Genomic DNA, 13,162 nt, shown 5'->3' on the forward strand with positions numbered 1-13,162 from the left:
GTAAAAAAAAATCTAAAATTTGAGCCACAGTAGTCGTTTTGTTTGTTCAAACCAGATGGGATAGCTTTCATTTTTCTTTGGGATCAATGCGTCTTTCCTCGGGAAAGTTTATTAAGCTATTAGATTTACAAAATATGACTAATATATATATTTTTTCCAGGTTGTAACATTGCTGAATGACCTCTACACATGCTTTGATGCCATCATTGATAATTTCGATGTTTATAAGGTAAGTGGCCCCAATTCATTTCCCCTAAAGCCTATATAACTGCAATATGGATATCACTATGGAAACAAACATATTGGATATCATTTTAATTTTAGGTGGAGACCATCGGTGATGCGTATATGGTGGTGTCAGGTCTCCCGGTGCGCAACGGCAAACTCCACACTCGAGAAATCGCAGGGATGTCATTGGCTTTACTGGAACAGGTTAAAAGCTTTAAGATCAGACACAGACCGAATGACCAGCTGTGGTTACGTATAGGAATCCATACGGGTAAGCTAGCTTCTGCAGTAACCATTCTGATTTTTGGAAGTTTGTATCATGCAACATTGTGACATTCAAATTTCTATTCGTTAGGGCAGGGCTTTTTTAACCTTTTTGGACATGCGCTGACCTTGAACTTGCGTCAACCCCCCCAACAACCGTCGCATAGAAACCATTGATGCATCATAGATATGATGCAATTTTGCTGTTTAAGTAAAACCGCAGCATTCATTAATAACAGTGAAAACGAGGAACTGACTGAGGAGAGAAACTTCGAACGTGCACACGCTTCGCTTCATACGAATCGACTCCTGACTCACTTATAGTGATACTGTGAACAGAGCATCTCCCACCTCTCTTAAAGACACACACACGTCCTATAACAACAGTCATTCTTGTTGTCACTGATTTATCTTCACTGTTAGCCCTATTTTTAAGTTTTGCTAGCCAACGGTCCTTTTTCAGACTAAGCTGGAAAGCATTAAACGTGCGTCTGTGCGTGGTCAGTGAGACTAATCAAACATGTCTCCTGTCAGTGAAAAACTAATCGCTTTAGTTTTAGAAGTAAAAAAAATCTCATGATGTCATTCCCCCCTTGGGCATCCATCAGCCATAACATTAAAACCACCTCCTTGTTTCTACACTTACTGTCCATTTTATCAGCTCCACTTACCATATAGGAGCACTTTGTAGTTCTACAATTACTGACTGTAGTCCATCTGTTTCTCTGCATGCTTTGTTAGCCCCCTTTCATGCTGTTCTTCAATGGTCAGGACCCCCACAAGACCACGACAGAGCAGGTATTATTCGGGTGGTGGATCATTCTCAGCACTGCAGTGACACTGACATGGTGGTGGTGTGTTAGTGTGTGTTGTGCTGGTATGAGTGGATCAGACACAGCAATGCTGCTGGAGTTTTTAAACAGCTCACTGTCACTGCTGGACTGAGAATAGTCCACCAACCAAATATATCCAGCCAACAGCACCCCGTGGGCAGCATCCTGTGACCACTGATGAAGGTCTAGAAGATGACCGACTCGAACAGCAGCAATAGACGAGCGATCGTCTCTGACTTTACATCTACAAGGTGGACCAACTAGGTAGGAGTGTCTAATAGAGTGGACAGTGAGTGGACACTGTATTTATCCACTCACGCCAGCACAACACACACTAACACACCACCACCGTGTCAGTGTCACTGCAGTGCTGAGAATGATCCACCACCTAATACCTACTTGGTAGTGGTCCTGGGACAGTCCTGACCATTGAAGAACAGCATGAAAGGGGGCTAACAAAGCATGCAGAGAAACAGATGGACTACAGTCAGTAATTGTAGAACTACAAAGTGCTTCTATATGGTAAGTGGAGCTGATAAAGTGGATAAAGTAGTTTTAATGTTATGGCTGATCGGTGTATGTAGGCATCTTAATATTAGGTATCCATACCTGACCCAATTACCATTTTGGCATATTATTGAACCTTTGGCTGTTTGTTTGTTTTTTTCAAATAAAAGAATAATTGATTAGAAAATAAGTACTAATGCTTTTTTATATCTGAACATCTGATCTGACCTGACACTTCCCACTTAATCCGTCTCAAGGTTTGACGTCAGGGCTCTTAATACTTTGTTTTTGTAACACACTTCTTTTATACACAGCCACACAGCAAGCCAGTAATTCTCTTTCATCAGCTCCTGTGTAAATCTCCCAGCGTGTTTTCACAAAAACAGTTTATGTGTATATAATCCTTATTGAAAGATTTTGATAGGTATAGCTGCAGGGATTTCTGTCTCCTGGGTGAGAGCCCTTGACTTGTTAGAGGAAGGATAAGATTGTAATGAGCTCCTGGGGTTCTGGAAGATGTCCTGATGGCATGAGTTAATTAATTCCTCATGTCTTTCTGTGCACAGGGCCTGTCTGTGCTGGTGTGGTGGGACTTAAGATGCCCAGGTATTGTCTGTTTGGAGATACAGTTAACACAGCGTCAAGGATGGAGTCCACCGGGGAAGGTGGGTGATTAAAACTAATCATTATATTCAATTTACACGTACATTTTTGGTAGCTCCCGAGGAAACCCACACAGACACGGGGAGAACATGCAAACTCCGCCCCGCCTGGGGATCGAACCCAGGACCTTCTTGCTGTGAGGCGACAGTGCTACCCACTTACCCAACGTGCCGCCCTGACTTATAGTGGGCAGTGATAGCTCAGTGGTTAAGGTACTGGACTAGTAATCTAAAGGTTGCCGGTTCAAGCCCCACCACCGCCAAGTTGCCACTGTTGGGCCCCTGAGCAAGGCCCTTAACCCTCAACTGCTCAAAATTGTGTTCAGCTTTGGATAAAAGCGTCTGCTAAATGCTGAAAATGTAAATGTAAATGTAGTACTGTGACAGTAAGCAATTGCGGATTAAGAGCCTTGCTTAAGGGCCCAACAGTGGCAACCTGGCAGTGGTGGGGCTTGAACCAGTGACCCTTTGATCTAGTACCTTAACCGCTAGGCTACAACTGCCCATTATAATTACATTTACATTTTCGACATTTAGCTTACAATTCGCTTTGGGACAGTATACAATCTAAGCAATTGAAGGGTAGGGGTCTTGCTCGAGGCCCCAACAGTGGCAACCTGGCAGTGATGGGGCTTGAACTGGCAAACTTTTGATTACCAGTCCAGTACATTAACCCCTGATCTACCACTGCCCTAATTTACTGATCCTATATTTACTGATCCTATAATGTTCACTCACTCACTCACTGTCTTAACTGCTTATCCAATTAGGGTCGCGGTGGGTTGCTGGAGCCTATCGCAGCTTTTCAGTGGGCACAAGGCACACAGTAACACCCTGGATGGGGCGCCAGTCAATCGCAGGGCAGACACACACACATATACACATACACACGCCCATTCACCTATAGGGCAATTCGGTGTCTCCAATTAACCTGACTGCATGTTTTTGGACTGTGGGAGGAAACCGGAGCTCCCGGAGGACCCTGTCGCCGGTTTACCACTGTTCCTTCCTTGAACCACTTTTGATAGATACTGACCACTGCAGACCGGGAACACCCCACAAGAGCGGCAGTTTTGGAGATGCTCTGATCCAGTCTTCTAGCCATCACTATTTGGCCCTTGTCAAACTCGCTCAAGTCCTTATGCTTGGCCATTTTTCCTGCTTCTAACATCAACTCTGAGGATAAAATGTTCACTTGCTGCCTAATATATCCCACCTACTAACAGGTGCCTGTGATGAAGAGGTAATCAGTGTTATTCATTTCACCTGTCAGTGGTCATAATGTTATTCATGGCCATTTTTTAGCCACGTAGTGTTCAAGTACCTCACGTATACTGGTTAATTTGCACTACGAGGCGGTCCTAGCAATCCTACAGCAATTCAGTTAGCAATCGGTTAGTCACAAAGTCTAAAGCAGCTAAAAACACGACTCAAGTAACCAATTCTGTGGATGCAGAGGGGGGCATGTCACAACATGGACGAGAATTAAAGCCTTGTACCGTTGCTCGATGTTCTAGGTTTACATTCAACCATTAAGGTAGGCTGTGCTGTGTATTGTAGCTTCCATTTATTCTATCATCTATCATAAAACTCTGGACCCTAGTTATTAGCACCCTTGGTAAATGAATTCAATATTGTGAATTGTGCTAAATGGCTGGTCTCATATTATAATCACAACTCTACCATGCAGCCACAGTTGGGCCCTTGAGCAAGGCCATTAGCCCACTCGGCTCCAGTGGTGCTGTACAATGGCTGACCCTGCTTTCTGACCCCTGCTTCCAAACAAGCTGGAATGTGCGGTAAAAGAATTTCAATGTACTGTACATGCATATATACTGTATATATATATATGACAAATAAAGACATTCAGTTCTATTATATTCTATTAGACCATGTCTTTCTGGGCAGCCAGTCAATGTCGCCCACTACGTACTATGATGTGAATAAGCGCACACCATTCAAACACAAATACAGTAGCATACAGCACGCCATCCACGCGGCTCAGTGTTCGTATCGACTTACGGCCACACTTCCTGTTCTGGGCTTCCATGATCTTAATAACCATTAATAATTAATGCAGGAGTCACTGAACCTCCGTCCTGTGTGATTTATAGAGCACTCTAAGTAAGCCTCGTCATCCACTTAGAGGATAAAATGTAACACACACCCCAGAGGGAGGCTGCGTATAGCATTAAATGTGTGCATTCAATTCAGAACACAGCATATAGGTTTTTTTTCTAGAAACGTACATTGCATTACCCAGCATACACTGTGTCAGGTGTCGGATCTGGGGTCACAGATGTGCACTTACTGGGATTGGTTGTATTGTTTATATTGATGTTTTCTCTTTACAGCTTTACGGATACATGTGTCCTCAGCCACCAAAGAAGTGCTGGACGAGTTCGGCTACTTTGACCTCCAGCTCCGAGGGGACATAGAAATAAAGGTAAAAGATTAACCTCAGGCTAAGATTAGATAATATATATAATATATAGATAACTATCTATCTATCTATCTATCTATCTATCTATCTATCTATCTATCTATCTATCTATCTATCTATCTAATCTAATGTCTATCTATTTATCTGTCTGTCTGTCTTGTCCCTACAAACCACTTTTCCAAAAAAGTTCAGACGTTATAAAATGCCGTAAAAACAGGAGTCTGTGATTTGTTATTCTCTCAGCCTTATTTAAGAGACAAAAGTATTGGTTGACCGACTTGATTGAATTTTGTAAATATGAACACAAGTTTAATCTGATGCCAACGCACAAAAGAATGGGGCAAAATAAAAGTAATAAGTAAGGGATTCATGGTTGGGTATAAAAGAATGAGCCACCAAAGCCCTCAGATGGCATTGCAAGAAAAACTTTCATGCTACTGTGATAAATTTAGCCACATGTGCTCTGGGGTTCTTTGGAAAACTGTTGTTATTAACGTAGTCCACCTCTGCATCGAGAAACGCAGCTTGAAATTATATCACACTAAAGGAACGCCGTACTGCTGAATTAACACTGTGCCCCACCCCCTGAACCTAAACACAGTGGAAACAAGTGCTGGGGGTTGAGGAGCTCAAGTTTCAGTCTAAGTTCTAAGTGTCAAGACAAAAAGGACCATTCAGGCTGTTATAAGTGAACCGTGAGGAAGCCAACATCTGTCATGGTATTGGGGTGAAATATTGCCTGTGGCATGGGTGACTTGCATATGTGTGAAGGTACTATTGACACTGAGGTGTAGATTGGGATTTTAAAAAGAATTCCAGTTGAAAAACTGTATATTTAGTATCCTCACATCTCAAACCACCATAAAGTGTAATTAATAGGAAATGCAAAGTAACACAGTGATAGTCCCTGCAACACTTAAAAAAGTTACTGTGTTACTTTAAGTTCTAGATTTATTACTATTACCGTTACAATTATAGTACAAGTACATTAGTCAGTGAGGGGCGGCACGGTGGCATAGTGGGTAGCACTGTCACCTTACAGCAAGAAGGTCCTGGGTTCAATCCCCAGGTGGGGCAGTCCAGTCCTTTCTGTATGGAGTTTGCATGTTCTCTCCGTGTCTGCGTGGGTTTCATCCATCATGTGTTCAGCAGGGTGATATCAGTGCATTGGAGTTCCGTCACCCAACAGTCACCTATCTATCTATGGGTGTGTTCGAAAAGCTAGTGTGCTGTCTACATAGGCAGCATTTTACATCATCCTGTGCGCGCTCCCGAGAAGGAGGCTGTTCGAAATCCTAGATGCCTTAAAATCCTCACTACTGAGGCATCTTATTATTTCAATGTTATTTTGGCTCAAGAACGAGTGAGCATCCGACGCTGCCTTAGTGATCAAGACAATCCCAGCATTCATGGCTGACGGGGCGGAGAAACGAATGGAGTTATTTTCAAACGTAAATAAAATATTACTGATTTTTAACTTGTATAAACTTGTACCGAGTGTTTTTATTTGCAAGTTCGGGCTTGTCAGGAAATTTTTACCGTTATCGGTACATGAAGGGAGATGTTATTGACGTTAGCGTGCTGTGCTACCTCAGTTTATTGGTTTTAATGGCGAGATGCTAAATGCTAAACGCGAAATGCTAAACCCCATGGAATCGCTTTCTAAGTAGTGCGTTCGAATAACCTGCTTTATAAGTCACTAACTTATTAAAATCCTCTCTACTAAGTCAGCTGCCTATGTAGACAGTAAGACAGCAAGGCAGCTCACTAGGTTTTCGAACACACCCTATCTGTCTGTCTGTCTGTCTGTCTGTCTGTCTGTCTGTATACATATTTATTTATCTGTCTGTCTGTCTGTCTGTCTATATGCATATCTGTCTATGTCTGTCTGTCTGTCTATATATGTATCTAAAATCTATCTATATACGTAACTATCTATCTATATATTTATCTGTCTGTCTGTCTGTCTATATATGTATCTATCTGTCTGTCTATATACATATCTATCTATTTATTAATCTATCTGTCTGTCTATATACATATCTATCTATTTATTAATCTCTGTGTCTGTCTATATACATATCTATCTATTTATTAATCTCTGTGTCTGTCTGTCTATATACATATCTATCTATTTATTAATCTATCTGTCTGTCTATATACATATCTATCTATTTATTAATCTCTCTGTCTGTCTATATACATATCTATCTATTTATTAATCTCTCTGTCTGTCTATATACATATCTATCTATTTATTAATCTCTCTGTCTGTCTGTCTATATGCATATATGTATCTAAAATCTGTCTGTCTGTCTACATACGTATCTAACATATCTATTTATTTATTTATCTATCTGTCTGTCTATCTATATACATATCTATTAATTTTTCTGTCTGTCTGTCTGTCTGTCTGTCTGTCTGTCTGTCTATATATGTATCTAAAATCTGACTGTGTCTAAATACGTATCTAACGTATCTATTTATTTATTAATCTTTCTGTTTGTCTGTCTGTCTTTATATGTATCTAAAGTCTGCCTGTCTATTTTTTTTACTTATCTATCTCTCTGTCTGGCTATATACGTATCTATCTGTCTGTCTATCTATCTACCTATCTCTCGGTCTGTCTATCTACATTATCTAACGTATCTATCTATTTATTCATCTATCTGTCTCTCTGTATATGTATCTAAAATCTGTCTGTCTGTCTATTTTTATATTTATCTATCTGTCTGTCTGTCTATATAAATATCTAAAAAATTTTGAGTGCATCACACTCACTGTCTTGTGCTTGTAATTCGAGAGGCACCTGTGAGTACCAATAACAGCAGAGCGGGATTGCAGAGTTAGTCAGATTGTGTTTAATTTAGTCTGAATTTAATTTAGTCCAAATTTATATATCCAATGGTGTGTTAACCATTGGATCACATGACCATTTCTTTTAATTATACTTTTAGATGTATTTTAACATTCTGTTTTCAGATTTGCTCATGAGACGATGGTTCACTGAACAAACTGCTGGTGAACGCAGTTCTCCTAACATTTATATTAGTATGTCTTAAGTTCATTCTTTCCGGCTGACATAATCATATCCAGTATATTTATTTAATATTGGACAAAATTAAACATCATATCCAGTATATTTATTCAATATCGAACTAAGTTAAACACAATCTGGCTAACTCTGCCATCCTGCTCTGCTGTCGTTGGTACTCACGGGTTCCTCTCGAATTACAAGCACAAGCATGCAGATTAAATCCCTGCAGAAATGGAAAACTGTCGTCATTCAGTTATTTACTGATTATAGCCAAAATAAGAGGATCCAGAATACTCTTCTACTTCAGTCATATTTAATTAATCCATACACTTATTAATTTAGTTATTGTCTGTTTTACCACCGCTTTTTTCTGGTCAAGGTCACGGTGGGTCTGATTTATTGGACAACTCGGTCAGGTCGCCAGTCCATAACAGGGCAGACACACACACACACACACACTTTGCAAAATTTTTAGTATCTCCAGTTAACCTGACCTCATGTCGTTGGACTTGTGGGAGGAAACTGGAACTCCTAGAGGAAACCCACATGGACACAGGGAGAACATGCAAACTCCACATAAAAAGGACCCTGGTCAGGGAATCTAACCTAGGACCTTCTTGCTGTAAGGTGACAGTGCTACTCACTGGGTCACCATGCTGCCCTTATATTTGATTTAGTCTTGCAAATCAGCGTATAGGATCTAAACAGTTTTCAAATGTATTTTTGGAAATTAATTTTTAAATAATAATAATAATAATAAGAAGAAGATGAAGAATAATAAAAATAACAATAATAATAATAATAATAATAATTATTATTATTATTAGTATTCAATACCTTTTAGTGCTTAGATTATTACTATTATTATTATTATTATTATTATTATTATTATTATTATTATTCAATAACTTTCAGTGCTGAGATTATTATTATTATTATTACTATTATCATCATTATTATTTTATTATTATAATTATTATTCAATAACCTTTAGTGCTCAGATTATTAATATTATTCAATAACTTATAGTGCTTTAAATTTATTATTATTATTATTTTAATTATTATTATTCAATAACTTATAGTGCTTAGATTATTATTATTTTATTATTATTATTATCATTATTATTATTTTCATCATTAATATTATTTTTTTCTTATTATTATTATTCAATAACTTTCAGTGCTGAGATCATTATTTTTATTATTCAATAACTTTTAGTGCTTTAAATGTATTATTATTTTTATTATTATTATTATTCAATAACATTTAGTGCTTAGATTATTATTGTTATTATTATTATTAATATTTTATTATTCAATAACATTTAGTGCTTAGATTATTAATATTATTTTTTTTTATTATTCAATAATGTTCAGTGCTTAGATTATAATTTTTTGTATTATTTTTTTTATTCAATAACTTTTAGTGTTTTAAATGTATTATTATTTTATTTTTATTATTATTATTCAATAACTTATAGTGCTTAGATTATTAATATTTTATTATTATTATTATTTTCATCATTATTATTATTTTATTATTATTTTTATTATTCTATAACTTTTAGTGCTTTAAATGTATTTTTATTTTTATTATTATTATTATTCAATAACATTTAGTTCTTAGATTATTATTATTATATTATTATTATTATTATTATTATTATTTTATTATTATTTAATAACATTCAGTGCTTAGATTAATATTATTATTATTTTATTATTCAGTAACATTTGGTGCTTAGATTATTATTATTACTATTCAATAACATTTAATGCTTAGATTATTATTATTATTATTATTATTTTATTATTCAATAACATTTAGTGACTAGATTATTATTATTATTATTATTTTATTATTCAATAACGTTCATTGCTTAGATTATTATTATTATTCAATAACATTTTGTGCTTAGATTATTATTATTATTATTATTATTATTCAATAACGTTCAGTGCTTAGATTATTATTATTATTATTATTATTCAATAACATTCAGTGCTTAGATTATTATTATTATTATTATGATTATTTAATAACTTTTAGTTAATAATTAAAATTAGATGAATAATTTAGGTATAATTTTATTAATCTGTGTGGTTTTTTTTAATGTCTTAAGTTTAACATGTATGATAAATAAATACGGGCTAGTTTGTCTTTAAGTGTTAATTGTGTAGTAAAAACAAATACACATCATTTGGTTTGCATAATCCAATTTATCATCTTAGAAACAATGAATGTGGGAAAAGAAAATAATTACAATGAATTGTTTGATTGCATGAAATGTTGTCTACTTGGGTCAGTTTTATTATAAATTATTATAGAAAATTTGAGTAGTCAAATGCATCAGACAAAATTACAGGTTTATAAGGCACATCTACCATACAGATGAACATTGTGGCTGTATGTTTGCTGATGTAGCCCATCTGTAGCTCGGAGCACTTCATCAACCCTCCCAACCTTTCACTTCAATAAAAAAAGACCCCCAGTGACCAGATGTTATTTGGTGGTGGACTATTTTCAGCACTTCAATGATGCTTCAGTGACGGTTTAAACATGGTATCATGTGCTAATAGCTTTTTGTCATGAGTGTAGCAGATGCAGGTACTGGACAAGTGATTAGAAGTCCCACCAATGCCAAGTTGCTCATGTTGGGCCCCTGAGCAAGACCCTTGACCCACAATTGCTTGAAATGTAGTCAGTTAAACCTTTTTTTATATTACAAATTATATAAACATCATAATTTTAGCGTAAGGTTACATTTCTTTTGGTGTTGCCATATTTTAAGTATGCATATACACCAATCAGCCATAACATTAAAACCACCTCCTTGTCAGGACCTCCACAGGACCACCACAGTGCAGGTATTATTTAGGTGTTGGATCATTCTCAGCACTGCAGTGACACTGACATGGTGGTGGTGTGTTAGTGTGCGTTGTGCTGGTATGAGTGGATAAGACACAGCAGCGCTGCTGGAGTTTTTAAATACCGTGTCCACTCACTGTCCACTCTATTAGACACTCCTACCTGGTTTGTCCACCTTGTAGATGTAAAGTCAGAGACGATCGCTCATCTATTGCTGCTGTTCGAGTTGGTCATCATCAGTGGTCACAGGACGCTGCCCACAAGGCGCTGTTGGATGGATATTTTAGATTGGTGGACTATTCTCAGTCCAGCAGTGACAGTGAGGTGTTTAAAAACTCCATCAGCATTGATGTGTCTGATCCACTCATACCAGCACGACACACACTAACACACCACCACCAGTGTGTCAGTGTGACTGCAGTGCTGAGAATCATCCACCACCCAAATAATACCTACTCTGTAGTGGTCCTGTGGGGGTCCTGACCATTGAAGAACAGTATGAAAGGGGGCTAACAAGGCATGCAGAGAAACAGATGGACTACAGTCAGTAATTGTAGAACTACAAAGTGCTTCTATATGGTAAGTGGAGCTGATAAAATGGACAGTGAGTGTAGAAACAAGGAGGTGGTTTTAATGTTATGGCTGATCAGTGTATATACAGGGTAACTTTTCTGCTAGTTTGTGACTATAATTAGTCCAACGTTTCCATTTAAAAGTTGGGGGCAGGTCGCTGCAATAAGCCCGTTTTCACTGAGCGTGACTCATTAGTTGTAGGACACTCAGTCCACTCCGCTGTCCTCCAGGCAGCTCTGTGTGCTTATCGTTGATTACTCGCTCCTCTCGCGCGTTCTAAGAGCTTGTCGATGTCAAATATTGATCTCTGCCCTCCCTTCTTTCAGGGCAAAGGCACAATGAGAACGTATTGGCTTATGGGGGAGAAGACAGATGTCTATGGTATCTGAGTGCTGCTGATGGAGCTGACGGAAAAGCTGAATAGCCACCTCAGCAGGAGACCTGGGTTTGAATTGTGTTCTAGGTTTAAAAGGATGCGCCTATTAGCGCTATCCTTACGCGGAACAATGCATTACTCTTTATGCCTTTTAAGGAAGGTCTATTCAGGTATGATTTGTACCTGCTTTAACTGCAAAAAAACTGTAAAGCTGTTTTTATGATGAAGAAACTTCTTGTTTATAGCTGGAACTTTTCCCAAAGTGATTTTACTTATTTTTGTGCATTCTATATTCAGATTTGTACGTGATTTGGAAATGTACTTGGTATCTATACAGCACAAACATGGAAAAGTACAGTGTACTGAACATTGTGCTGCTTTTTTCTGCCTGGTACTCCACAGTTATTATTTGTATATATGTATATCCAAGACAATGTAAGATATTTTGATCAATAAACAAATGAAAACATAAGATGAACTGATTCGTCGTGTATTTTAGTGTTTGGGTTCTCGGTCCTTTTTCAGCTCGTCGGAAGAAGGATTTTAATATTACTCACTCGGTCTTGAATACCTCGTCCTCCCACGGATCTCTGTGACTAGTATCGTGTTACAGAAAATACTACCCACGCAGCACTCTTGTATAACTGAGAGGTGCAAATTTATTGTAGAAAACATATAAAGCGATTTTCTATTTTAGCCATCAGGTTTGCGTCCAAACTTGTGAAATATCAATAGCTAAAATGGTCATACACTGCCCAAGATATATTAAGAAAATGTAATATTTAAAAATACATATAGAATATACACCGATCGAGTGTTGGTCCCCCTTTTGCTGCCAAAACAGCCCTGACCCGTCGAGGCATGGACTACACTAGACCCCTGAAGGTGTGCTGTGGTATCTGGCACCAGGATATCAGCAGCAGATCCTTTAACTCCTGTAAGTTGTGAGGTGGGGCCTCCATGGATCAGACTTGTTTGTCCAGCACATCCCACAGAAGCTCGATTGGATTGAGATCAAACTCGCAGCATTATCCTACTGAAAGAGGCCACAGCCATCAAGGAATACCGTTTCCATGCAAGGGTGAACATGGTCTGCAACAATGCTTAGGTAGGTGATACGTGTCAAAGTAACGTCCACATGGATGGCAGGACACAAGGTTTCCCAGCAGAACATTGCCCAAAGCATCACACTGCCTCCGCCGCCTTGCCTTCTTCCCATAGTGCATCCTGGTGCCATGTGTTCCCCAGGTAAACGACGCACATGCACTGTGTATTCTGACACCTTTCTATCAGAACCAGCATTAAATTCTTCAGCAATTTGAGTTACAGTAGCTCGTCTGTTGGATCGGACCACACGAGCCAGCCGTC

The 13,162-nt window shown here is 38.0% G+C and overlaps 1 protein-coding gene across 1 annotated transcript in view; it reads left to right on the forward strand.

Moving 5' to 3' along the window:
• npr2 (natriuretic peptide receptor 2) overlaps positions 1-12,266 on the forward strand; it is an 89,578-nt gene extending 77,312 nt beyond the window's left edge. Inside the window, exons 18-22 of the mRNA XM_062989191.1 lie at positions 161-229; positions 325-499; positions 2,399-2,497; positions 4,849-4,940; positions 11,745-12,266. Of these exons, the coding sequence (XP_062845261.1) occupies positions 161-229; positions 325-499; positions 2,399-2,497; positions 4,849-4,940; positions 11,745-11,807 (498 nt within the window). The 3' untranslated portion in view covers positions 11,808-12,266. The remainder of the gene's footprint in view (positions 1-160; positions 230-324; positions 500-2,398; positions 2,498-4,848; positions 4,941-11,744) is intronic.
• Positions 12,267-13,162: the final 896 nt, after the last annotated feature.

The sequence above is a fragment of the Trichomycterus rosablanca genome, chromosome 26 (genome assembly GCF_030014385.1).
Source record: "Trichomycterus rosablanca isolate fTriRos1 chromosome 26, fTriRos1.hap1, whole genome shotgun sequence".
In the NCBI taxonomy this organism is placed as follows: Eukaryota; Metazoa; Chordata; class Actinopteri; order Siluriformes; family Trichomycteridae; genus Trichomycterus; species Trichomycterus rosablanca.